Source organism: Opisthocomus hoazin, chromosome 3 (genome assembly GCF_030867145.1).
Source record: "Opisthocomus hoazin isolate bOpiHoa1 chromosome 3, bOpiHoa1.hap1, whole genome shotgun sequence".
NCBI lineage: Eukaryota > Metazoa > Chordata > Aves > Opisthocomiformes > Opisthocomidae > Opisthocomus > Opisthocomus hoazin.
This window is the reverse complement of record NC_134416.1, coordinates 19407434-19433261: the sequence shown is the minus strand read 5'-3', so window position 1 is coordinate 19433261 and position 25828 is coordinate 19407434. Positions and strand designations below refer to the sequence as shown.

Sequence of the window (25828 nt, the reverse complement as noted above, 5' to 3'; positions counted from 1 at the left end):
TAAGGTATTTAAGTTAGGTGCCTGAAGGCAGGCTTTTAGTGCACGCTTTTCATATTTACCTACATCTACTTACAAATGTGTGCTTTTCCATTTGATATGAGACAGCTCAGCATTTACGTCTATTCACATAGTTTCAACAAATTCAACAATGTAATCATACACATTGATAGCTGTTTATAGCTAGATAATTTAAAATTCCATTTACACATTTCAGAGAGGAATATACATTGGTGATATGTTCTTTTCATTTCCTTTAAAGCTGGGAAAGTGTCTTTATTACTTTGGTGGAATAGATACCGGTCGGGAAAAATGTCCAGATATTTTATCCATTTACATAAACACAAAAGCATTAGCTGTCGCAATATATTGACTATCTGTATTTCCATACATTCTCAGGTCGGATAAAATCAGTCACCTAAGTTTTCAAATGTTGCCTCAAGTAGATGACTTTCACAGTAATAATTATGTGTTTATATATATATATACACACACACACACACATATATTCAGGTGTTTTTCTTTCCTATGAAGTGAAAAAAATAAAATCAAAACAAACCTGATGTCATTTTTTTATGTCATCAGCAGATAAAAAGCTAAGCTCTGTTCTGAAGAGTAACTCAGTAAAAATGGTATGAGATCTCTGAGGTGTACTCTGTCTTAGTGAATCAGCTGTACTCATTTTACTGTATCAGGGGCTTTAGCTTCTCAGACATAGCCCTGAAAAATCATACAGGATTCAAAGGACCAAGCATGAATATCTCACTTCATGACTGTCCTGCTTCAGTGACAGTATTAAACATTCTACAGCTCTAATTGCAATCATACAGGTACACCCATGAAACTTCTCTGTTGTCATTACATTTATACAAGTATAAATGAATAACTTATTCAGTCACTGATAATAGAAAGGAAGGATGGTATTCACTATCTCAGAAAAAAAACTCAGGAGAACTAGAAAAAAAAACCCCAAAGAGTACATATTTCTTTTTTCTTGTAATTCTGGAGCAAAAGAATACAGTGCAGATTAGACACCTAACCTGAAATCTAAGTTAGTAATTTAGTAACCTGCTGCAGTCTGTGATAGGAGATAAACACTTCCAAAAAGCAACAGTGACTGCCTAAATTAGGATGCCAGTTATTGCCTGATTAAAATCCTCTGAACTATCCTCCTAGCGTTTAACTTACATTATTGATTGTATAAGAAATACACAGCAAAATACCCTTAGTCAACTATGTAAATCAAGTAGTGTTCCTCAAAATTAATCTCAAAACTGATTTAGTTTATTAAATAAAATTGTAAATGGAAATTTGTGGCTTTGAATATTGAACTCATAGATGTTATCATGTATGGACTTAGGTTGTATTTGTGATGGTTTCTGTGTTCTGTAAAGGTTTTGTTTTTCTTCGGTATTTTTATTTATTTAAAACAAAAAAAAGATTTTTCTGAATGCTTATAAAGTACAAGTAAAAACTCATGCTAGTTTTAACAATTACTGTGACAGAACTAAATACCTTAAAAGCTCTGTTATGCAATTTATTAAAAAGACATCTTTAATAAAATGGTCACAGTGGTTTTCCTGATTTTCATTATTAAATCTTTACATGCAGAAACCGAGCTCTTTATTTATTCATTTCTACGGTAGTTATATTTTGAACCAAGTGTAGACATAGGAAACTTGCTACCATGGTTTCTTGATATGTGTTTTGCTAAGAATCTGATCAGATGATCAGATGTTTTCATTTATTAAACACAGATGTCTTCCCAATAACCATATTTCTGTCAGTTTCTTTAGTGAATTCTAAAAAATGAGATATACATGACTTAGTTTAAAGGATACTTATCTGCTATGTGTTCAACGAAGTTTTTAATCTAGATGTTAGTAAACAAGAATTCCGACAATGTTTTGAAGGATCCATTTCCATCTCGTGTTGAAACATGTTGTCTTTATAGTACAATGAACTTTCACAACTATAAAGTCAGTAACAGAGTTTCTACAAAAACTTATATAATTTGTCCACGGAAGCAACCCACTTCATTTCACTCAGTGGAGGTTAATCCATTTTCAGAAAAAAAAAAAAAAAATCACAAGAAAGCCTCTCTATTTTGTCTGGCTTACAAGGAGTTACTGACCTATTGAAATAATACATTTTAAATTATTGGAAATTTTCTTCTAAGTAAAAAGTTGCAAGTGTATTTTTTAAAATTTTTGTAAGTCTTGTACTTTTAATGACTGCGTGTATAAAAGATGTGCAACGAATTCTATCGTGAGAATCATGAGTGAGATATAGGAAAATGTATGAGTAAATGATATTTTCATGTTCTTGCATTAGGAAAAACAGCTTTAAACACAAAGATAACAAGCAAATAGCAAGCATACTTACTTGAATCCCAGCTCCCTCTGGTACTGTAATCTTCCACACACAATTCAGATTGTTGTCATAAGGCTCAGGGTAACCAGGAGACAAAATGGTCCCTTTGCGCTTTGTTAAAACTCCACCACAGGGCACTGAAAGAAAATGCAGAAGAGAAGAAAAGAAGTACGAAGCTTCAGAAGTTAAAAAAGTTATTATAAGAGCTTACACAACGTTCAGCATACTATGGCTGAAAACTTTTGTAAATTTATGCTACATTAAAAAAAAAAAACTATTTGCTTCAGGAAAATAAAATCTTGGATCTCAAAAACTTTCTTTTAAATGGCCAAAAAAGAATAAAGGACAATTGTAATTATGTCAGTTTTATACCTGACAAAATCATACTCCTATTCCTCTTCTTTATTTGACCTTTAAAAAAGTGAAATCCATTCCATTGTCTCCTAGTAATCTTACAAAAATAAAGCATTATTTTTAGGGGTTAAGAATAGAGTTTGAACAGTTACATATTGTATTAGTATTTTAAAAAAAATAAAAAAGCAAAATATTGTTACTTTGTTGTTGTTTAAATAATTAATGGCAGCAGTATCAACTCCTCGACTGTTCTCTTTGTTTGTGTGAGTTATCCCATTACAGACTACGGATCTATTGTATTAGTAAAGAGATTGCTAAATGCTTGCCAGACTGCACTCATCATATCCTTGTCCATGGATTAATAAAAGTGTTACACATGAAACAGGACAGAGGTATTCAGTGCCATCAAGTTTCTCTTCTGAACATTCAGCTTGAATATATCTTGTCTAAATCATTAGATGCTCTAACAGAGACAAAGAATATTACAGTTTAATCTAGATACAGATATTCTGTTGGTATTTAAGAATTTGAAGGAAAAATTGATGAGATGTGTTAACAAAACCTTTAGAATCTAATGTATCACTTCTGTGCAACACTACTAAGTTCCGAACTGATTACATTAGATACAAATATGAGGATTTAGAAAATAGGTAGGAGAATGCAACTTATCTTAATAATGAATACTGTAGCTACATTGTGTGTGGCATATAATTGACAGGTTCTGTTAGGAATTGCATGGACAAACTAAAGATCAATTTCACATAATATTTTTAAATAATTACTCATAAAAGGACGAACAGACAGAATGACTGATGTCTGCTATCTGTAAGGAAATATTCAAGCATTCACTAGAGTTAAGGAAATTTAATATGGTCATGTCTGTTACTTCAATTATTAAACTGCTTTAGTTCAATGCAATTTTCACCTCATATATATTTTATTATTTTTATTGGCAAAGTGATTTTCACACATAAGATGTCCTGTAACCCTTTCTCAGTTCAACTTGCTTAGAGAAAGATAACTTTCTCTTTCAGAAAATAAATCATGTATTAAAATATCAATAATATATTGTGATCAATGGTCAAAATAATTATTTTAACACTGTTGAGTTGTTATTTCTGAAAATCAAAAGGAATACATTTCAAGGGGGAAAATAGTACAATTCTACTGATTAAATTGTAAACACCGAGAATACATGAAATACAGTTATATACTTCAGTTTCTTAATGGTACATAAATTCTGGATTTATTCCTATGCCTGAAACACAATAAATGTTATTTAATTAATAAATAAACATTATTTGTCTATAATAGTCGGTTAATCATATTTCATTAATATTACCTCAGTGGTACTTTGCTTTCATCTCTATCAAGATTTCAGTATTTTAGAGAAAATATTTTGTTTTATTGAAAACCACTCAGACTCTACCATGCATTAGAAGCTGATCACAGAATCACGGAATCACAGAATAGTAGGGGCTGGAAGGGACCTCTGTGGGTCACCTAGTCCAACCCCCCTGCCGAAGCAGGGTCACCTACAGTAGGCTGCACAGGATCTTGTCCAGGCGGGTCTTGAATATCTGCAGAGAAGGAGACTCCACAACCTCCCTGGGCAGCCTGTGCCAGGGCTCCGTCACCCTCAGAGGGAAGAAGTTCTTCCTCATGTTCAGACGGAACTTCTTGTGCCTCAGTTTGTGCCCATTGCCCCTTGTCCTGTCACTGGGCACCACTGAAAAGAGCTTGGCCCCATTCTCCTGACACCCACCCTTCAGATATTTGTAGGCATTTATAAGGTCCCCTCGCAGCCTTCTCTTCTTCAGGCTGAACAAGCCCAGTTCCCTCAACCTCTCCTCGTAGGAGAGATGCTCCAGTCCCCTCACCATCCTTGTAGCCCTCCGCTGGACTCTCTCCAGTAGCTCTTCATCTTTTTTGAACTGGGGAGCCCAGAACTGGACACAGTACTCCAGATGAGGCCTCACCAGGGCAGTGTAGAGGGGAAGGAGAATCTCCCTTGTCCTGCTGGCCACACTCTTCTTGATGCACCCCAGGATCCCATTGGCCTTCTTGGCAGCCAGGGCACACTGCTGGCTCATGGTTAACCTGTCGTCCACCAGGACACCCAGGTCCCTCTCCGCAGAGCTGCTCTCCAGCAGGTCCACCCCAAGCCTGTACTGGTGCATGAGTTTGTTCCTCCCCAGGTGCAGGACCCTGCACTTGCCCTTGTTGAACCTCATCAATTAGCACAGAAGGTTCAAAATCAATGTAAGGAAAACATGTTCTCTATTTTCCTTTTCTCCACTCATTTAAAAATCTGTTTATGTACTTCTTAATTCTGGAGTCAATATAATAATTTGGTTTATGCAACAGGTTAGGAATATTTTTGTAAAAAATGTGCTTTCTGTCAAGAAAAGTAAAGCAACTTTAGCTCATAAATATATTTACTGTTATGGTTGGGAATGGAATTCTTCAGATGTCTTAATCTTCACAATTAATGTATAATGCAGTCAACACTGCAACAGATGTTACAGATGGAAAAGTTAGATGGCATTGCAAAAACATCTGTGCAAATGATAACCAATTTTAATTCATTTATAAACAACTGATTTTTTTCTATATAAAAAACCAAGCAAGACTCTTATCAAAACGTAATATGTAAATATGCTGTATTTGGCCTTGACATAAAACTATGGAAAAAAGTACCTTTAGAATTTTATCTCTTTACTGTGGGTCTTTCTGGCACAGTCACCCAATTTCCAATTGGTGTAAATCAGTTTTATAAATTTAAATGGATGTACATTAATTAAGAATTTGATTTTGAGAATTTAATCTTGTATGACTAGAATCCTACAAAGTATATTTTCTGATCTGAAAATGTAGTGGTTTTTTCTGACAAGCAATGAAATACTAGCATAACTATTTCTAAATCTTTTATACAGTACTGTTCTTTCTAATAGTTTGCAATATCATGTTGGAGATCTTCAAGGTGAGAGCATCCTAGTCTTGCAAGCAGTCAGGGCACAACCTGATATTTCTGAGTCTTGATTAAGGGACAGCCAGGGACTGTCACTGATATTAATGTAAAAGCATTTAACATATAATTTCTAACAGCACAGTATGTTCATGAAACTCATGAAATGTCACAACAAGGTTATAATAGGAAGGGGAATAAAATCTTAACCCTGAATGAAGAAAGTGAATAAAAGTAAGCAAGAATAAAATACTGTACAGATGAAAAAGAAGGAGCACATTATGCTACAGAGAATGGTCTACACTTTAGGCAGTAATTATTTGTATTAAAAAGCCTTAAGCACTCACCAACACATGTAGGGAGTGAATCATTCCACTGTGCCAAGGCATTTGGTACTGTATCACATCTAATTGCTGTTGACCCATGGAGGATATAGCCTGGATTGCACTCAAAAAGAACCAGTGACCCAACTGCAAATTCATTTCCAATTCTTTTTCCAAATCTCGGTTCAGGCACAGAGCTGCACTGTGTTGCACTTGTTCTTGGAACCGCTGCAAACATACAAACAATTGTGAATTCTTAATTTTAGATTTGGTGAAGGAATACAGATTTTAAACCACAAGTATTCAAAATGACTGGAAGTAACATTCAGTTATTTGTCAGTGAGGAACATTTTCATAATCCCCAAAGGAATCTTCATAATAAGTATTGCATAATTTTGATGTATGAGTTACTATTTAGAAGAGCACAGCATTGATATCCTTGTCAAGATTTAAAGCAATGTATAAAATCCACATCAAAACCTTTCTAAAATGGCATTGGAAAGAAATACTGCAATGAATTACCCAGCTAATACATGATTTCAGAATAACATTTCTGTGTCAGATTGATATTTACATTTATTCTTGAGGATTTCTAAATATGTATTCTGACTGCTAGATCAGGGTTTAAATTTAATGAAAGAATGAATTGCAGTAACAAGTATTGATGTATAATGATTTCTACATTTGACCCATAAAAAGGCAAATAATATAAACCAAGATAAGTATCTTAATAACAGCAAGATCACTGATTCATCCACAGGTAATAACACAGTGATTCATACTTAAATTGAGAGATAAACCAGTCTGAGCAGTCAGATGGATCAAATATTAGTCAGCCAGATTAGCAAACAGAAACAGCTGCTTTGTATAAACCGTTGTCTTAAATTTGGAATGTCTCTTATGCTTCTTCAATATTTGATTTAAGCTTCAAAGTACAAATAAAAGAATGGTCCTAAACTTTTTCCAAAACATGCAGAAATAGTTAAATTTGTTATATTTTTAACAGGCTACAACTTTTCTCTACTTTCTCATCCTGTTCCTCTCTGATGCTTTACACTTTGTGATTAAAGGAACAAATGTACACATTTTTCCAGATTCTCTCACCTTGATAAACAAAATGAAATCCTTTAGCTGTTATTGGTCCAACTGAAGTAAATCTAACAGTGATCTGGTTACCTGAGCTCAATGGAAGGGATTCACCTACTCAAACAAAGCAAATACAAAGCTATCATAACCATTTTTTACTAAAGAAGCATTCCAAACATCTGTCAACATCTTTGCACCTAGATATAACCTTCCCAAAACCCCGTTTTGCTTCAGTAAACTTTTTAAGATAGATGCGATTTCAATACTTTATATTGGCAGTATTCTGATTTCCTAGAAAAACGGGGACTAAAACTCATTTCAGTCATTAGAAATTCTTAGTGTTTTTTTCCTTTACCAAAAAAAAAACCACAAACAACAAATCCTGTGTCTCTTTTAACTGAGTCAATGTGCCCATAATCCATACAACTTGATTTTGCTATAAATATACTCTGCTTTCCCTTTTAAATACTTAACACCCATTTCAAATTGCTTACTAGATAAAAGTCATAAAGGCACAGAGTAAGAAGCCCAAAACACTCACTATAATAGCTAAATATCAGAAGAAAAAAAAAAACTAAAAAAGAAAAAATATTCCATTTTACTTCCTTTTATTCATTAATGATTTTATATATTTGCCTGAATACTTTGCCTAAGAAAATGACAATAACCTTTTTCTTCTTCTTCTTCTGCCTACCCTGTCTTTCTAAGTTCATAAAAAATAACAGTTTAATGACAGTTTTATTAAAGGATACCTGAATGAGATCCTGATAGAGAGGATAACAAAGATGACTGCAGAGTTGGGCCATCATATACTTCAACAACATCATGGAGTGAAGTCTGGAAAAATACAAACTGGCCAAAAACCACTGACCATAAAGGAAAGAGAAAAAGCAAAGGCACCAATGGTCAAAAAAAAGGATAACAGAATAAGAATCGAAAAACAAAAAAAGAAGAGAATAGTATGTACATTAATATATTTAAAAAAAATATTTAAATAAATAATGTATTTATTGATTGATTTCTCTGATCACTTTACTAGCTGTCCTGGTGTTTTAAGTTATTTTTCATACAATTACAGCAGTAAATGAATAAAAATGTAATTCTGTATTTATAAAAGAGGCAGTGAAGGTGCACAAACCATCCATACACTTGTTAAAATCCTCCAGCAATAAGGGAAAAAAAAACATTTTTCTGCTGTTGAATATACTTTCAAATTCTCTGCTCTTCGCCACCCAACAAACATCTGAATTTTCAGTGCAGTATCCTCATTTGTAATTCTAGGCATATTGCTTTATACTGTGTTTTATTAATTAGTTTTGTTGATAAGCTTCTGTCAGTTTTACTTACATTAGAATGTTTCATTTTTCTTAAGAACTTTAACATTCAATGCATCTGTACCTTTATGAAATAAATGAGCAACTGATTCAAAGCAACAAACACTTTTCAGAATAGATATACTGAAGTGTAAATATATATTTTTTTAAAGCATGCTAGTAGAACAACTCAATTTAATAATGTTATTTTTGAACTTAAATTCAAAGGTCCGTGCAGCACATTCTCATCACAGGTGTTTGCACTTTCCACATAAGTAAACAGTGAAAAGAAAAAAAAAAAATTTAATTCTGGCCCTAGTACCTACAAAACATTTACATCCTAATTTTATCACCATTACTAGCAATAGAGGGGAAAATGACTTAAGGAGTATAAAGGTAAAAATGTGGAATTAGATATTCATAGGTTCTGAAACACCTATAAAAAGAATTAGTTCTGGTTCATTATTCAGGTTAGAGATTTTGGAATAAATACTCCAGTGTGTTTCTACTAGATTATATCTGTTTGCCATATGTTCTATATCATCTTTATCTGGTATATTTTGTTGTAAAGGACAAAGTTAGGCATCTACAATCCTTCTCATTTATACATCCTTAAAGCTTTAAAAACAATATATTAATAATGTGAAGTCTTCCTTTTTTTTTTGACCGATCTAAAAAAAGGCAGTTCCACCTTGCCAACTCAGAATCTCATCACACCCTCTTTTCAAGAAAAAAGTAAGTCAATCTTTGAAAAGAAAACCTCTTTTTAAAGAGAAAGGCTGGATTTCATATTTATAAAATACTCAAACAGAAGTAATGTTAAAACTGTCTGCAAAACACTTCTGCAAATTTTTGTCCATTTTTAGGAAGAACCGTGAGATGCCAAACTACCTCCGTCATTTTTCCTCCAATCTCCAAAAAATTAAACACTGATATTTTTACTAGCTCTATTTGTCTTTAATATAGTATTTAGCTACATTCAAGTCTTCTCTTTGGTGTTATTAAAGTTAACTAACAAACTTAGTCCAGCTAATTGTTTCTGTCACTTTTGTACTTTTATTGAATCTTATTTTCATACTCAGTGAATTTCATTTTGCCTTTTAGCCAAGTGAAGTTCCTTGTGACTTCCACTGCCATTTCCTATTTTGAATAAAGTTGCAAACTATGTATGGAAAATTCAGGCAAGTGCTGAGGCATAACTTCGCAAGCACACATAACTATTACCAAGAGATACATCATGAGAAAACTGTAAAAATAGAATTGATAAGCTATATTTGTGTTGCAATGTACCTGACCAGCTGAGATTATATCAGAAGAAGTGAAATTCTGATTATCAGAAAGAGAACAGTTCACTGTTCTTGTGTTTTCTGGGTGTCACTGTTGTCTACCCCATTTGGTGTGTATTTATGCTGTTTATTTTCTAGTATTTGAAAAGAAGTTTCTTAAAAAAAACCCAAAACAAACATAATTTGAAGACAATACCAAAAATACCTTCTTCAAAATTAACAAAAAATTGATAAACTCTAAGTGTGAGTATCCAGTATAACCTCACTTGAGAAACTCCTTAAAATAATTACCAAGTCTAAATAAAGATCAAAGCACTTTAACTGAAGAATTTGAGGGGGGAGTGTATTTATTTTAAAATTATGGATGAATAAGTATTCTCCATCGAATGACTCACTGTCAGAAATTGCTCACTGTGCTGGGTTTGGCCAGGACATGGTTAATTTTACAAGAATTAACCGGAAGGGGACACAGCCAGGCCGGCTGACCCAAACTGGCCAAACAAAATGGGTATTCTATACCATGTACCATCATGCTCAGTTCTGAATGGGGGAGCTGGCCGGGGTAGGGGCGGGGAAGTTAATCGCGGCTCAGGAGTGCGCTGGGCATAAGGCAGTGAGAGCTGCTCCACTCATTTCGCTGTTTGTTTTTTGTATTCTTCTAATCAGTATTATTGTTGTTACTGTTTGCTTCGTTTGCTGCTCTGTTAAACTACCCTTATTCTGACCCACGAGTTTTGTCTTTCTCTTTCCATTCTCCTCCTCACCCCAGCAGGGGTAGAGGCGATACAGCGACCGCATCCTTTGTTGCTGGCCAGGGCCAGAACTGCGACACTATCTCCTGTGAATGATCATGAGAGACTGGAAGTCACCTGTCCAAACTTGACGTCTTCAGAATTGTCTTCAGAAATATACAAAATACATTTCTATGTTGTTTACACTTTTTCATTTGTGTGATTTTTTTTTCTGTCAAAATTCCAGGAAAACTGTAGTATTGCTACTGTCATCAATTTAGGAAATCAAGGGAATCCATTATTTCAGAATATATCAGCACAATCAAGCTCCCTTTTAACCATGCAAGAGGTAGGCAAAATAACTTTCCAAGCTTCTAAATATCTAGATGTTTCTGTGGCCTTCACCACTATAACATCTGGATACTTTTAATGACTTTGGGAAGCATCTAACAACAAATGGAATTGGCACAGAATAGTTGACTGGTTAGAAGTTTCATCAAAGAACTTTCGGTTTCATTTTTGAAGTGAGAAATAAACATGTATGGAGTATACTTCTGTCATTTAATTGACCTGTTTAAAAAATAAGAAGAAGTACTAATATAATCTAAATAGTATTAGATTAATGGACAATATTCTCAGAATAATTCCTGTCACAAAATCAGAGAATAACAGATTATAAGTCTCCAGAGATCATCTAGTCCAGTCCCCTTGCTCAGAGAAGGGTTACTTAGGATAGTTTGCTCATGCCCATGTCAAGTCATGTTTAAAAAAACTCAAAGCATGGATAATCACAACCTCTCTGACCAACCTGTTCCAGCATCCAACCTCCTTTACGATAACAGATTTTCTCTTTTGTTTAAAGGAAATCTCCTGAGTTTCCATTTGTGCCTGTTGCTCCTTATTCTGACACTGGGCACCACTGAGAAGTCCGACTCTGCCTCCTTTCCTTCCTAGGTATTTATACATATTGATGAGACCTCTCTGCACTTTCTCTTCTGCAGGCTGAACTGTCCCAGCTCCTTCAGCCACTACTTATAGGTGCAGTGCTCCAGTCCCTTAATTATCTTCATTGCCCTTTGCTGAACTCACTGCAGTATGCCCATGCTTCTCTTGTGCTGAGGAGACCAGCACTGGATACACCACCCCAAATCCATCCCACCAGTGTTGAATAGAGAAGAACAAGATCCCTCGAGATGCTGGTAATGCTTTGCTGAATGCATCCCAGGAGGCTGGTGGTGCTCTTTGCCACAGAGGCACATTGCTAGCTCATGTTGATTAGGACCCCCAGGACCTTTTCCGCAAATCTGTTCTTAAGCTAGCTGATCCCTAGTCTTTACCAGTGCATAGGGTTATTCCTTAGTTCTTCATGAGCTTCCAGTCCCCCTATTTCTCTGAGTCTTTGAGATCCCTCTGAATGGCAGAAAAACTATATAGTGTATCAGACACTCATCCAGTTTTGTATCATCTGCAAGCTTGCTGAGAGTGAACTCTCTCCCATTATGTAGGTAGTTTATGAAGATGTTAAACTGTACTGGCTGCAGTATCGATCCCTGGGGTACACTATTACTAACTGACTGCCAGCTATCCTTCATGCTGTTCAGACAGTTTTCAATCCACCTCAACATCTCCTTATCCAATTGGTTCTTCATCAATTTGTCAGTGAGGATGTTATGGGACACTGTGTTGAAAGGCTTGCTAAAGGCAAGATAAACAATGTCCAGGTCTCTCCACTCAAGCACCAAGCCAGTCATCTCATTGTAGAAGGCTACCAGCTCTGTCAGGACTGATTTCCCATTTGTAAATCCGTGGTGACTACTTTCCATCATCCTCCTGTCATTAATATGTTCAGAGAAGGTGACCAGGACTAATTTCTCTGTCACTTTCCCAGGTATAGAGGTGAAGTCAACTGGTCTATAGTTCCCTTGATCCTTCTCCTTGCCCTTCTTCAAGGTAGGAGGGACAGTTTTCTTCCTTCAACCCTTGGGAATCTCCCTCAACCTTCATGATCTTTCAAGGTAACTGACATCCCTCAGCAATCATGCATGCATCCCAACAGGTCCCATGGGTTTGTGTATGTCTAGTTTCTTTAAGTGCTCCCTCACTTGCTCCTCATCCAAGATATCCTTGCTCTAATCTTTTTTACTGGTCACAGGGGTCTGAGATTACTCAAGGCTGGTTTACCAGTAAAGAATGAAGCATTGGAGGCATTTAGTAATTCAGTCTTCTCTGCACACTTTTTCACCAGAGACATCACCCCTTTCAAGAATGGACCCACATCTTGCCTACTCTTCCTTTTGTTTCTGATATTTCTGTAGAAGTCTTTCATGTCCCTTTCCTGATTCAACTCTAGATGGGCTTTGGCTTTCCTAATCCACCTTTGCATGCTTGGACAGTGTCCATATTCCTCTTAGGACATCTGACCCTTCTTCAAAATCCTATCAACTTAATTTTTTGTATTAATGTTTTATCAGTAGCTCTTTGTTCATCCATGTGGGCCTCTTGTCACTTTTGCTTGATTTTGTGATCATTGGGGTGGACTTTTCTTCATCTTGGAGAAGGTGATGCCTGAAAATCAATTGGATGTCCTGGACTTCTCATCTCTCCAGAGCCAAGTACCATCAGATTCTTCCAAACAGATCCCTGAAATGCTGTCACTTCTGTCCAACTCAAAAGTGAAACCTTTACAGAGAGCATAAAATTGCTGTTAACATTGTACTAATATCAACCTGGGTAAAATATATGCTTATGCCAGGTATCAAAGCTAAAGAAACATGCTGAATAACTTATGTGGATATCAGTGGAGTAAGACAAGCTGTCTTTCCTCACCCTAGGTTTCCCATTCACGAGTGGGATATTTTGTGTGCCTAACGTTTTATTGAACTCAGAAAGCCCTAGTGTAACATCAAGTCCATGGCTGATGTAATTCATTTGCGTTTAAGATATTACCAAAGTGACTAACATGGCTTAAGCACTGTTGTTATATAAATTGAAATGTGCGTTTCATATAAGTCCTCCTGAGAAAGCTCAGATTTTTTCTTCAAGACTGAATCTGCACTTACAATGATAGGTTGTAGTAATTGTCACTGACAAAGGAAAAGGAAAATCAACCCTATTAATTAAAATAGGATCCAAATTACCTCTGCAATTCTTAATATACATGTCCAATCAGGAACTATTTCAAAACAGGAGTAAAAAAAAAATCTGTTTCAGTCTGGGAAAGATATACATGGGCTATATCATGTTTGTTATTTTCTACAGTAACGTCACTATTTCTCTTGTGTAATCAATGGTCTTGCTGGACTTGTCAATGAAAGATGAAAGACATGCTCGGACTCTAGCACCAACAGCCAAAGAGTTAACAAAGGCAGCAGTTAACTTGCACTTATAAGACAGAAGTAAAGGGGGATAGCCCATCACTGTAAATCAAGTGATATGTGGGACACGGTGGAGGCTGCTCAGCCAGAGATTGCTTTGGATAAAGAACAGATGGTCCCTGGAAGCGCATACCAAGATGCCCGCTCCATAGGTGTGTCACACTGCTGAGTCCCGCTTGTGACCACACGACATTCCATGCCAAGAGCCAATCGATACACAATAATTGACTTAGTCCCACCTCACAAAAAGATTTTCAAACATATAAAAATTGGCACTTGAAAACTCTCTTTGGGAGGAGGAGCCAAGAGAGAACCTTACCTAACAGACGGGTCGACGGGCCTGAACCTCTCTTTTCCCCCCAAGAAGGGATGCGTTTTTGGTAAGAGTCGCACCTCTGACTTTGTCAGACGTATCCCCGGGAACATATTGTTAACTAAAGCGCAAAACCATTACCTTGAGCTCAAGTTTTGTAGACAGTGCATTTATCAACAGCAATTGTGAATCTGTGATACCTGTCACTTGAAGAAATTACCTGTTGTTTCAACTTCACAAAACTGTTTCAGTGAAAGTCCTTGGAAGGGCTCTGACAGGCAAGTTGAATCTGATCAGTGGCTACACACTTAACCCTTTAGACCTAAACTGTTGACCAAGTCTGGGACTAGGAGTAGATCCAGCTGCACCTAGACTCTTCTCTGAGAGAGAGTTTAGAATGCAAGGGGGTCTGCTCTGAACCTTGTGACTCAATGGGAGGTCTTTCCTTTTGCCGTTTACCCCTTTTAATGTGACAGCTTGTACTAAATTAGTTTTGAAGAACTGAAAATAAAAGCCCAACAAAGGAAAACTCAGATAAAGCAATTCTTTTGTTATGAATGATAACATTAAGTTGTGCTTGAGTATCGTGTTTTAGATAAATTCGTGTTTTAGATAAATTGTTTCGACTATGTTTAAAATAGGTTTCTTCTGATTGTGAATGAAAGATTAAGGTGTTCAGGTATCTAACAGTTCTGGTATACACACAGGTCTTATTACAGATTTAGAAGACTTCCTCAGAATTTGAACTTACTCTGCAGAAGCTAACTTCTCATAGCTTCAATCAGAATTTCTGTCATCAGATTAAATAATCTTTCCAAAGGAGTTTTGCTCACAACAACATAGAAATTTTATTTCACAATGGAAAAAAAACCACCTGATTCTTCATCAGCTCCACTGATGACATCCTCTCTTTGCTTATGATTTAGCTGTGATATTTCTCCTATCAGATAATGCTATATTTAGCATATATCACTATAATACCATATTTAATTTTTTTTTTTGAAAAAAATAAAGCAATATTGTTCAGAAGCTGCAACCTTCTTTAAAAGACAGGGAAAGAGAAATCTCTCACTAGAGGTGAGGTCTCTGTGGTGATTAAACATAACAAGTTAACACGAAGAAACAAGAAATGCAAACTTCTCATGCATATTAACTCCCAAGTCTGGAGACACCATTCACTGTGCTAAGTGGTGGACTATGGCCAGTCAGCTAAATGATAAACTCCAATAGAGAAAAGCCATGCTTTACATAAGCATGATTCAAGTATAACTACAAGAAGCAGAAAGCAGTGTTGAGATAACTGTGTGAGATTCTTTGTCAATGAGAAAGACTCAGCAAGGCTTTACAAATAAGGGTCATCAATCAAATGATCATCTGACAGCAGAATTTCTTGTGCCCATGCTCATAAGAAAAATAAGAATTCTCCACAGGATCAGACACCTGCATTGAGATCTGACTACGCTAGTATGACAATCACTCTAACTGTCATTGCAGGAGTTAAAAGTTTAAAGTTAAGGTCCTTTATTTATTCATATGAAGTAGCTGAACATTCATGTACTGCAAGCCAAGAGTTATACGTTAAATAGTTTAATCATAGAACGTACGGTTAATTAATTTTTACAGATGATAAAGGTAGAAAGGTTTATTATGACCCATCACTGTCTTAACTTATGGTGCTAGGAGAAAAATTACTTTTACTATATTGTTGAAAAAGTCAGAGGCTACCTTCTGCTACAACTTATATCTGCCTACTCCTGCTGTAACAGCTTTTCTCTGTGAGTAATCACTTCAAGTATTTAGCTTCATAACAAGCAACCAATAAGAAAAAATGTATGAAAGGATGAATTAATAATACCCTGTAATGATGGACTGACTCAATATTTTAAATTAAACTATACTCATGTAGACACCAAATAAACTGATATTCACGCACTTCTGCCCGAGAAAAATGTCCAGAAAAGCTGCAAGATAACTTGAATGTATGCTGGGCTCTTTGAAAAGAAATTGTTCAGTAATCACCGAGAAAGCTTTTGAAGGGAAAGACTGAAATATTATATCCTAAAGAGATGATCTTACAGTAAAGAAACTTAAATAAATGTTCACCAGCTCACATAAACAAATTGGAAGATCTAATCTTGCACTGTTCAGTGGAATACTTCAGTGTGATATAACAATAACTGAGTATCTCTTCGCAGTGTTACTATCATTATTTAGCATTTAAATGTAGTTAATAACAGAGGTGTCATTCTTCTGAAGGTTTCTCCTCTTACATTCCCAAATATTTGGTGGTCTGCCAGTTACTGTTAACACATTCAGTCTACTTTGTGTCTGTAGGCGTAATCTTTATTGATATCTGTTAGATTTCTCCACTACGGTTAACACTTTTTAACATATGCCATAACAACAGGAAAAGTATTAATTGTTTGTGAGTACAAAGTAAAGTCCTCACTAGTAGTATCCTGCTGGGTAAATCTCAATCCATTTCAAAGCGAATACCAGAATAAAACAGTTGTGTAGTGTTCCTGAACTTGGAAGTGGTAAAAATTAATTCTAACCATATAAGCCTCTTGGGTGTACTGCAGACTAGATGTCAAAATAAAGCTAGTGATGGGTTTATGTGTAAACCACGAGAAGAGGTATTTTTACTGACTTGAGTAAGGGTAGAGAACTGTTTATCCTCAATAGATAATTATTAATAAGAGTAACTAAATAACTGAAACTGAATGGAGTTGATACAATAATGTTACAAAAAAAATCAGATATAAAATTAAAGAGAAAACATGAAATTACTGAAAATTAAAAGTTGCTAAAGATGTCAAAAAGTAAAAGGAACTCATATACATACAGGTAATACACATAAATATATAATTATATACATTTTCCATAGCTACTGATGCTATAGATTGCCCTTACACAAGTTTCTCAATGTATAAAGTTATGACTATACAATGTAAACCTACTCCAAATGTAATGGAATTGTATGCCAATGTCATTATATGTATAGCACAAGGTTACTGTTATTTGAAAATTAAATATGCTTGAATAACGTGATATCCAATATCAATAATCAACTTAAAAGTCATGGAGATTTTCCACACCACACATGGGCGTGCCAGCTAACTGTACTTGGATAGGGCAAATTAATGTGAATTTATATTTGTTCTTCAAAACAGATGTGACATGCACCACTATGTAGTTCTTAATCTCTTAGTCTATGAAAACACCTTTTACTGAACTAGCTGCCTTTCATTTCAAGCTATTGGTGCTCCATCAGTAATCTCAACTATTGTTCTCTCAGGTAGAATCCTCCATTTCCTGGCAGGACATCCAGAACATTAGGGAGAACAAGAAAGAATAAAAGATTCTTTCTGCAAACAAGGGACAGATAAGGAAAGGCGGAAAGAGTTCTCAGGTGCTGTTTTCCTCCCCTGCATGAAGGCAAAGAAAATACCTGTCTCAGACACAAAAAGCAGGAGTGCACAGATCTAGGTCTGCGCGGTAAGCCGTACTCTGATGTTCTTCCTTTGTTTTTCTTCTGTAAAGAAAGTGTTGACTGAAAACATGCTCGCCTGCCTTCTTTCTAGTTACTGTATTCCTACATTCCCAAACTAGGAAGGGAAGAAGGACGTAGGAAATGCTACAACTCACATTTGAGAAAATAAACTGTTTATCTAAATGTATAAAAAGACAATAAGAATGCATTTGTAGACAGGAGATGGGGCAGCTAGAAACACTAGAAGCTCAGAATGAGGATTTCAAGTGAAATTTCACAGAAAAAGATAGATGCGCATTTCCCCAGAAATGGTCATTATTCCATAAACAAATGGGAAAAAAGCAAGACTTAGGCCTTTTCTCAGAGATGGAACAAGAATGTACTGTCCTGAGTAACACCTTTCTTGCTTTCTCCTAAAATCAATGAAGTTGATTACATTATACAAATTATCATTCTCCTCCAGGCTTGAAACCTCAGTCTCCCTTTCTGCTTCTCCTTTTCTACAGCTCATATCTCTCTCCCCTGGCTTGACTCATGCACATATGTGAAACCCCTTCTGGATCTGCAACAGCATGATACTGGAAGAAAAAAAGTCAAACCAGTGTATTTTATTTTAAATAATATGTATGTTATGTTTTGTTATGTTATGTTATGTTATGTTATGTTATGTTATGTTATGTTATGTTATGTTATGTTATGTTATGTTATGTTATATTGCATTATATTTATTATATTTGCAATAACAATAAATAATACTAATATGTTGCATCTACTATATAATACAGAACCCTGAAAGAAACACTACACCATACCACCTTCTCGTCTATATTGTTTTGTTTCAATTCGAGTAAACTGAAATTCAAGCATCCATTACTATTATTTCTTTAAACAGACAACATTGATTTATTTCCTCTTATAGACAAAAACTGTATCGTACCATTTTAACTACCTTTAAAGGTCTTAAGATTGATTTACATGCAAAATATATAATTTATCTCATTTTGTCTAAGCTACTTAAAAGTGAGATAATTTTGGGGGGCTTATTTCTTGATATTTTTCCTGAAGTGGAATGAATCATGCTCTGGAGGGGCTTGTATTTCTCCATTAAATAGCCTGGGAACCTGGACAGCAAGTGTAAGCTAGATATTAAATTTTTAGGTGGCTGAAGAAAGCTGAGATGAACCTCATCCATAATATTTTTACCTTAGAGACACAATTTATTCCTCTTGTCTTACAAAGCGGTCTTTTAAAAACTTGACTATAAACTGAAGACCTGAAATTATATTCCACTAAATAAAAAATAAATAAACGTGGGTTAAATAAAGAAATGTGATTTCACCTATGCACAAGGTGACATAACATGTCAAGTCCAACAGTAGAAAATAAGTTTCCTTCAGAGCATATCATTTTGTTCATTTTTTTTAAAGAAGGAAATAAGGACCTATGTTGTGAAAAGCACAAGGGCAGAGCTCCAGAAGATGGTATGTTGCTTTGTCATCCAACATCAATATCAAAACATTCAATTGTAATCTGACCGAGTATTTGCCTTTAATGAAACTTCTTATGCTATATTTTCTTTACTGTGCTTATATGCAATTACTTATAAAAGTGGAAGAATAAGATTTCTCCAAAATTTACTTTAAAATCTATAAAATCAACGATCCATTCAAATACTAATAATTTACATTGGGTTTTCCTTCAGTTAATGAGATTCATCAATTATAATGAACAGTAAAGTGGCCAGCAGGTCGAGGGAGGTTCTCCTTCCCCTCTACACTGCCCTGGTGAGGCCTCATCTGGAGTACTCTGTCCAGTTCTGGGCTCCCCAGCTCAAGAAAGATGAAGAGCTACTGGAGAGAGTCCAGCGGAGGGCTACAAGGATGATGAGGGGACTGGAACATCTCCCCTACGAGGAGAGGCTGGGGGAGCTGGGCTTGTTCAGCCTGAAGAAGAGAAGGCTGCGAGGGGACCTTATAAATGCCTACAAATATCTGAAGGGTGGGTGTCAGGAGGATGGGGCCAAGCTCTTTTCAGTGGTGCCCAGTGACAGGACAAGGGGCAATGGGCACAAACTGAGGCACAGGAAGTTCCATCTGAACATGAGGAAGAACTTCTTCCCTCTGAGGGTGACGGAGCACTGGAACAGGCTACACAGGGAGGTGGTGGAGTCTCCTCTGGAGATATTCAGGGCCCGCCTGGACGCGGTCCTGTGCAGCCTGCTGTAGGTGACCCTGCTTCGGCAGGAGGGTTGGACTAGGTGACCCACAGAGATCCCTTCCAACGCCTACCATTTTGTGATTCTGTGATTCTGTAAGTATTCAGTATAAAATAAGTTGATATATCAGTAAGACAAGAAGCGTTAAACTATGACAAGGTACCGGTGTTATAAGTTTCTAGTGCATTAGCTGGCATGAAACTAAGTGGTGCTTCTAGCCAGAAAAGATCTTCAGAAATGGTTTACTAATGCTTGATTAGTTATGTAGTATTGTTCTGTTGATGTGTGTACATATCACATACAGATTGTATTCAGCTGCCATTTTAAGGAAAAGTTGTTGGATATCATTTTATCCAATCTTCCAACATACAATATGTAAACCAGTAACAGTTAATGAAAAAAACCTTTACAAATATTATCTGTTTCTGCATTCTGTTCAATATGGAGAACATTGACTATACTTCCACTCAGAAAAATTACTGTATTATGCTGAATGAGAAATGGTAAGAGACGTGTTCAACATTAAAAACAATCAAACATCACAGATTGGACTGTTCAATGTCAACATTCATACTCTTTCACTTAGGTTTGTTTAGTTCCTACAAAAGAAGAAGAACACAAAAACACAGAGAATAATAATATGGGAAAAAGAGGGAAAACAAAACACTTGTGAAAGCTACTGAAAACAACAGAAGAAAAACATACGTACAGAAGAAAAATAAATTACAAACCAAGATATGAGCATATGCGCTAAATAGAAAAAAAGTAACACTACTACACATGTGATGACATTTTTTCTGATAGCTGTGGCATGCTGGCGACCTTTTGAATTTTTTATACCCTATCTTTTTTCCATTTAGATCAGAATACTACAATTAAAAAGAGAAGGGCCTCTATTCCTGTGACATTTACTTAAGACTTCCTATTTTTTCTTATTTTATTTTTTGGAAGAGTGTCAGTCTCGAAGTTTTGAGTAAAAAAGATACCTTTTCTTCTTAAATATTGTCAATGGTATTCCTAATCCAGGCAAAAGAGTTTGAAATGGTAATACAGTCCGAGTAGAACAGTTTGTCAAAAAATAGAGATAGACAGCTATAAGCAATAACCATATTTTATTTAGTAGACAGAATAACGAGAGAACTGTGTTTCATATCTACCTTGCACAAAACTGTGTTTTCCAAGGCTGTTTTACCAAACCAATCGGCAAAGCCTGAGAGCCTAAACATCTATGACACTGGATAAATTATTGCTACTTACACTAAGTGATCCTGCAAGATGACTAATTAGGTCCTTCTCTATCATGTGTTTAACTTTATAACAATATTGGCCAAAATCACTATGACATGTTATGAATTGAAAAGCTTTTATCCCCTATTTCGATATAGTCATATTACATGACATTTCTATGCAATCATGTAGGACACAAGTTAGATTTTTTATCTTAAGGAAATGATGCAGATGTTAACCATAAAAAGAATCTCAAGTCACAATTTCCTAAAAGCAGCCGACAAGGTATTTCAAACAATGCTGCTTAAAAGAAAATAAATTACATGGTTTAGGAAAGCAACAGTAGGCATAAATAGTTTTCTTCGTGCACAGAGCTGTGCAGGGATGTGTGTCAGGAATTGTGATTTTCAGTATATTCTCAGACTATTTTAAAAAGGTGCAAGTAACAGTTGCAAAATATCTCAAGAACACTAATTTGTCAAAGAAGTAAAAGTAAGAACTAACTGAAGAGTTTCAGAAAGACATTATGGTAATGAATGACTAATGACAAAATATTAGATAAAATTTATTGTAAAGTACTGTACACGAGGAAAAAATAAACCTACTTTATATTCACAGTGATGGGCTTTGGATTAGCTATTAACACTCTGGACTGAGATCTTCATGTTATAACAAATAATTCCTGCAAAACATCAGTTCAGTGTTCAGCAGTGACAGAAAGGGAATCAAATTTTTATTATATAATAGTTATTAAGAAAAGAGCAGAGAACAACAAGGAATTATAACACAAATGTGAAAATCCAGGGTGTAAGGGATAGACATTTTGCTCTGCCCTCTGCAAAAAAGAGTGAAATTAGAAAATGTATAAAGAAAGATCAGCAGGATAACAATTATGTAATGGTCTTTCTTGCATCATGAATAGATTTGCATTCTTCATTCTGAAAAGGAGACTATTAAGGCACAAATATGATAGGAATCTATGAAATCATGAGATGTATGGAGAAGTTGAACAAGCAATGATTTTTAGAGTCTTTTCAAGTATAAGAAATAGAGAGCATCAAGTGAAAAAGACAATAGCACTTTTAAAACTGGAAACTTATTTCTTTACAGAATACACCTAAGCAGTCAAAGTGCTTGCTGCAGGATGTCATAAATGTTAAACCTAAATGGGCTAGAAAAAGTTGTTAGTAAACGAATGGATGAAGAACTCATGAGAAACTACTAAAAACAAAAGTACTACCTTGCAGATCAGCAGCTGCTTCAGTCACAGATTGCTGGAGACTGAGATAGTACTTCTGCGATCCATCAGTAAGCATTATCCTACGACTATATTTTTCCTGGATTTCCACATTTATTGCTGCTAAAAGGACACTGTGTTGAGAAGACACGTTTTTTTGGACCTGGTATTATAATGATTCTTGTGCTCCTGGTCTATAGCTTTAGAATTTACAGCTATTAAGACTAGAAGGTCTTAATTTAAATACTTTAAGTGACGAAAATGCAGCATGTATTTAGGCAAATTATTCCTTTGTCTGGTACTTTTATTGTTTTAGATTTTCCCCCTCTGTGTATTCCTAATTTATTTAGGTTTAATTTTAATCAGTATAACCCTGACTACACCTACAGTCTTCATGATTTTTATATGAATACTGATATACTCAGACTTCAGCTGTGATAATACAAATCGTGATTTCTAATGTATGTAACTATAAGGATATTTTCTTAAGGAATTTTATTTTGTAAAGGTACCAAGTTTCAAAATGTGAAATTATTTCAGTTCTGTTATACATATCATAGGATATTTTCTTCTTCAAGCAGAGTGGAGTATACAATCAACCAAAAAGGACAGCAACAAAGATGTTTATACTCAACTTTATATTAACTAGTTGTATATGCACATTGCAATCACATATGTTGCAGGTCACATAACATCATTCCACATTTGACTACAGTATTGACAGTCTTAATTTTCTCAAATGGTATTAAAAAATCCAGAAGGCTTTCATCTCAGTAACTGGTAATTTACGAACATTAAAAATGGAGACCTGATTGAATACATTAAAATATATTACATAGAATACCTATAATTACACTTTGAACAGTTTTCTCAACCAGGAGGTCGAATCTCCTTCAACTGTTTTTCTCTCAACAAGAAATTAACCTTCACGGCTGGAAGATCAAGTGATTACGTACCTTTCGGAACTATTAGCTGACAGTTTATTTGAACTGTGAAACGTTATAAAGAAATAAAAACTGTTAGCTGCTTATTGTAAATTAACTCCTTTCTGTGTCCCAAAGAAATCATCACCATTTTTTAGAAGCCAGTTTTCAGCTTTTGCCCCTCAGTTCTTACAGCTTTCTATTTAAAATTCTAGCTTTAAATCTACCTTGAAGGGAACAGCAAGGGAGAAAGAAGTATGTGTTCACTTCTCTGAAAGTCTGTCAGTGAGCAAGCTAAAAGTAGTAGGAAAGAAAATAAATTTTTTAAAAGAATCATTGATACCATTTTTTATTACTCAAACTAACTATAATATTTTAAAGAGCAAAATAATTTTCTGCCTTAGAAAATTGCATTAAACTTTACCAAACAATAGAAAATTGCACCTTTTGTTCATTTCCATATAGTTTTTGTTATTGAAATCTTCAGAGTTTTAGCCTGCAAACCCTGCACCACATTGTGATGCATTATGGGTAATTCAAGAGTACATTAGTTACAAGAAAATGGTAGGACTCCAAAGGGAATATGTGAGACCATAAAAATCAGTTCATTTTTACCGCTGGGTTTCATGCTTTTGCTTGGTGTAACATAAAACATAGGACTTATATTTCGCTTCAGCTTTACTCCGTACCTTTTTGTACTTAACTGTTTAAGTGTTACTCCAATTAATTTTCATAGGATTTCTTTGAGGTTAATGTTATTATACTGTCTTTACAGATGGGCAAACAGAGATACAGACAGGTTAAGTGCCCAATTAATCTATGGATACAACTATTTGTTCTCCCTTGATATTTTATAAACATAATTTTTACAAAATGAATTCTGGTTCCTTCTCTCCATTTTTCCACTTCAGTTTAAATTCTCTCATCCTCTGGGTAGCCATAATGGACAGAATCCCACAAAGAGACACACAGTCTAAGTATCTCACTGCAGAACTATTTCCTTATTGCCACAGATTTCTTTGTTTTTGTCTTAAGGGGACCAGGAGTTCTCTGCTATTCACTTTTAAAAAACAGTTTTCAAAACAATAGTCTGAACTTCGCCTGACTCATTGTCCGTGTAACTGTCTATGTTTGACCTCTCTACCTACAAAAGGATATTTTCTTAATTTCTTCAGCCCTTGGGCATGTATTCACATTGTACAGTGTGAATACATATCCACATTGCAGTTGCTTGGCAATAAGCTATTTGCAGCTAGATTCAATGGAACTTCTGTTGAAGAAGCTATTTGCTGGCATATCCTTTCATCTACTGTATTGCATGATGCGTCTTATTAAATAGTATGAACTCACTTAAACAGTATGATTTCTGAAGCTGTACACTTTTACCAGCAAATTCTATTGTTTCTTATTTGATATCATTTTTATGGAGCAAAACAGATCAGTATATCCCCAAGACGGGCTCTTCTTGATATTTCTTCTGACTTCTTTGGGTTTTGAAACTGAATGTTGGACAAGATTCCCAGCTGTAGTTATATAGCTCCCCTGAGGTACAGAAAATGTTTCTAATACTTGTTAATTCTGGATCTGCTTTTTGCTGTACATCAGATGTTCTGTTGTTGGTACAGAAAGCAAAATCAAATTTTCAAAAGACTTTTTTCCATTTTTGTTATGTTTTCTTTTTATACACTATTTACATAGGCAATGATTTTAAACTAAAAGAGGGTAGATTTAGATCGAATGTAAGGAAGAAAATTTTTTATCATGAGGGTGGTGAGACACATGTTGCCCAGGGAATTTGTGGATGCCCCATCCCTGAAAGTGTTCAAGGTCAGGGCTTTGAGCAGCCTGAGCTTGTGAAAGATGCCCCTGCCCTTGTCAGGAGAAGTGGACTAAATGAACTTTAAAAGTCCCTTCTAACTCAAACCATTCCATGATTCTAGCACCAGTCACAGACTACATGATTATTTACAAACACAAGTGCATTTACAGACACAGAATTACTGATGGAGATAGGGGAAACACATACACAAAAATATTGGTATGGATTTACCAACACTGCTGCAGAGTCTGCAAACATTCCCTTAAAGAGTAATCAGTGCATCGAATGACTTTCAATAAAAATACTTTCATAAAGATTATAATTGCTGACATTACTGCTGTTAAGTTTTTTGTTAATATTTTTGCATTTGTTTTTGATATATAGAGCTGTGGGGAATTCACAATAACGTGGTTAAGGAAAAGTGTGGTAGACTCAGTTTCTTTGCCTCCTTCAACAAGAAGATATCTTATTTTTTTTCCATTGAATTACGTTCTAGAAGAACAAAGTAAACTTGGACTATAGATGCAATGAGTGCAAAATAAACCACATTGAATAGAGTCCAGGAAACAGACTAACTCTTCAGTGGGTTTATTTTGAAAAGCATATAGAGAATTTGATTTAATGAGATTCGTGTAGAACAAGACCTTTATTTTAATTGTGAAGTCTCTTTTGGGTTTTTCGTTGTTTTATTTTTCAATTTAATAATCTTTGGAGGAATAGTGATGACAAGTTAACTAGAAAATAAATTATGAACATGAATTATTGTTAAATTTAAAAATCAAAACCATAGAGTTCT

At 35.2% G+C, this 25828-nt stretch overlaps 1 protein-coding gene across 4 annotated transcripts in view; it reads right to left on the bottom strand.

Moving 5' to 3' along the window:
- The window catches only part of CSMD3 (CUB and Sushi multiple domains 3), a 767725-nt gene that overhangs the window by 137209 nt on the left and 604688 nt on the right, over positions 1–25828 (bottom strand). For all 4 annotated transcript variants that reach the window (XM_075415663.1, XM_075415665.1, XM_075415666.1 and 1 more), the window contains 4 exons: positions 7854–7967; positions 7120–7215; positions 6040–6243; positions 2383–2507 (listed from right to left, as the gene is read on the bottom strand). In XM_075415663.1, coding sequence (XP_075271778.1) covers positions 2383–2507; positions 6040–6243; positions 7120–7215; positions 7854–7967 — 539 coding nt within the window. The remainder of the gene's footprint in view (positions 1–2382; positions 2508–6039; positions 6244–7119; positions 7216–7853; positions 7968–25828) is intronic.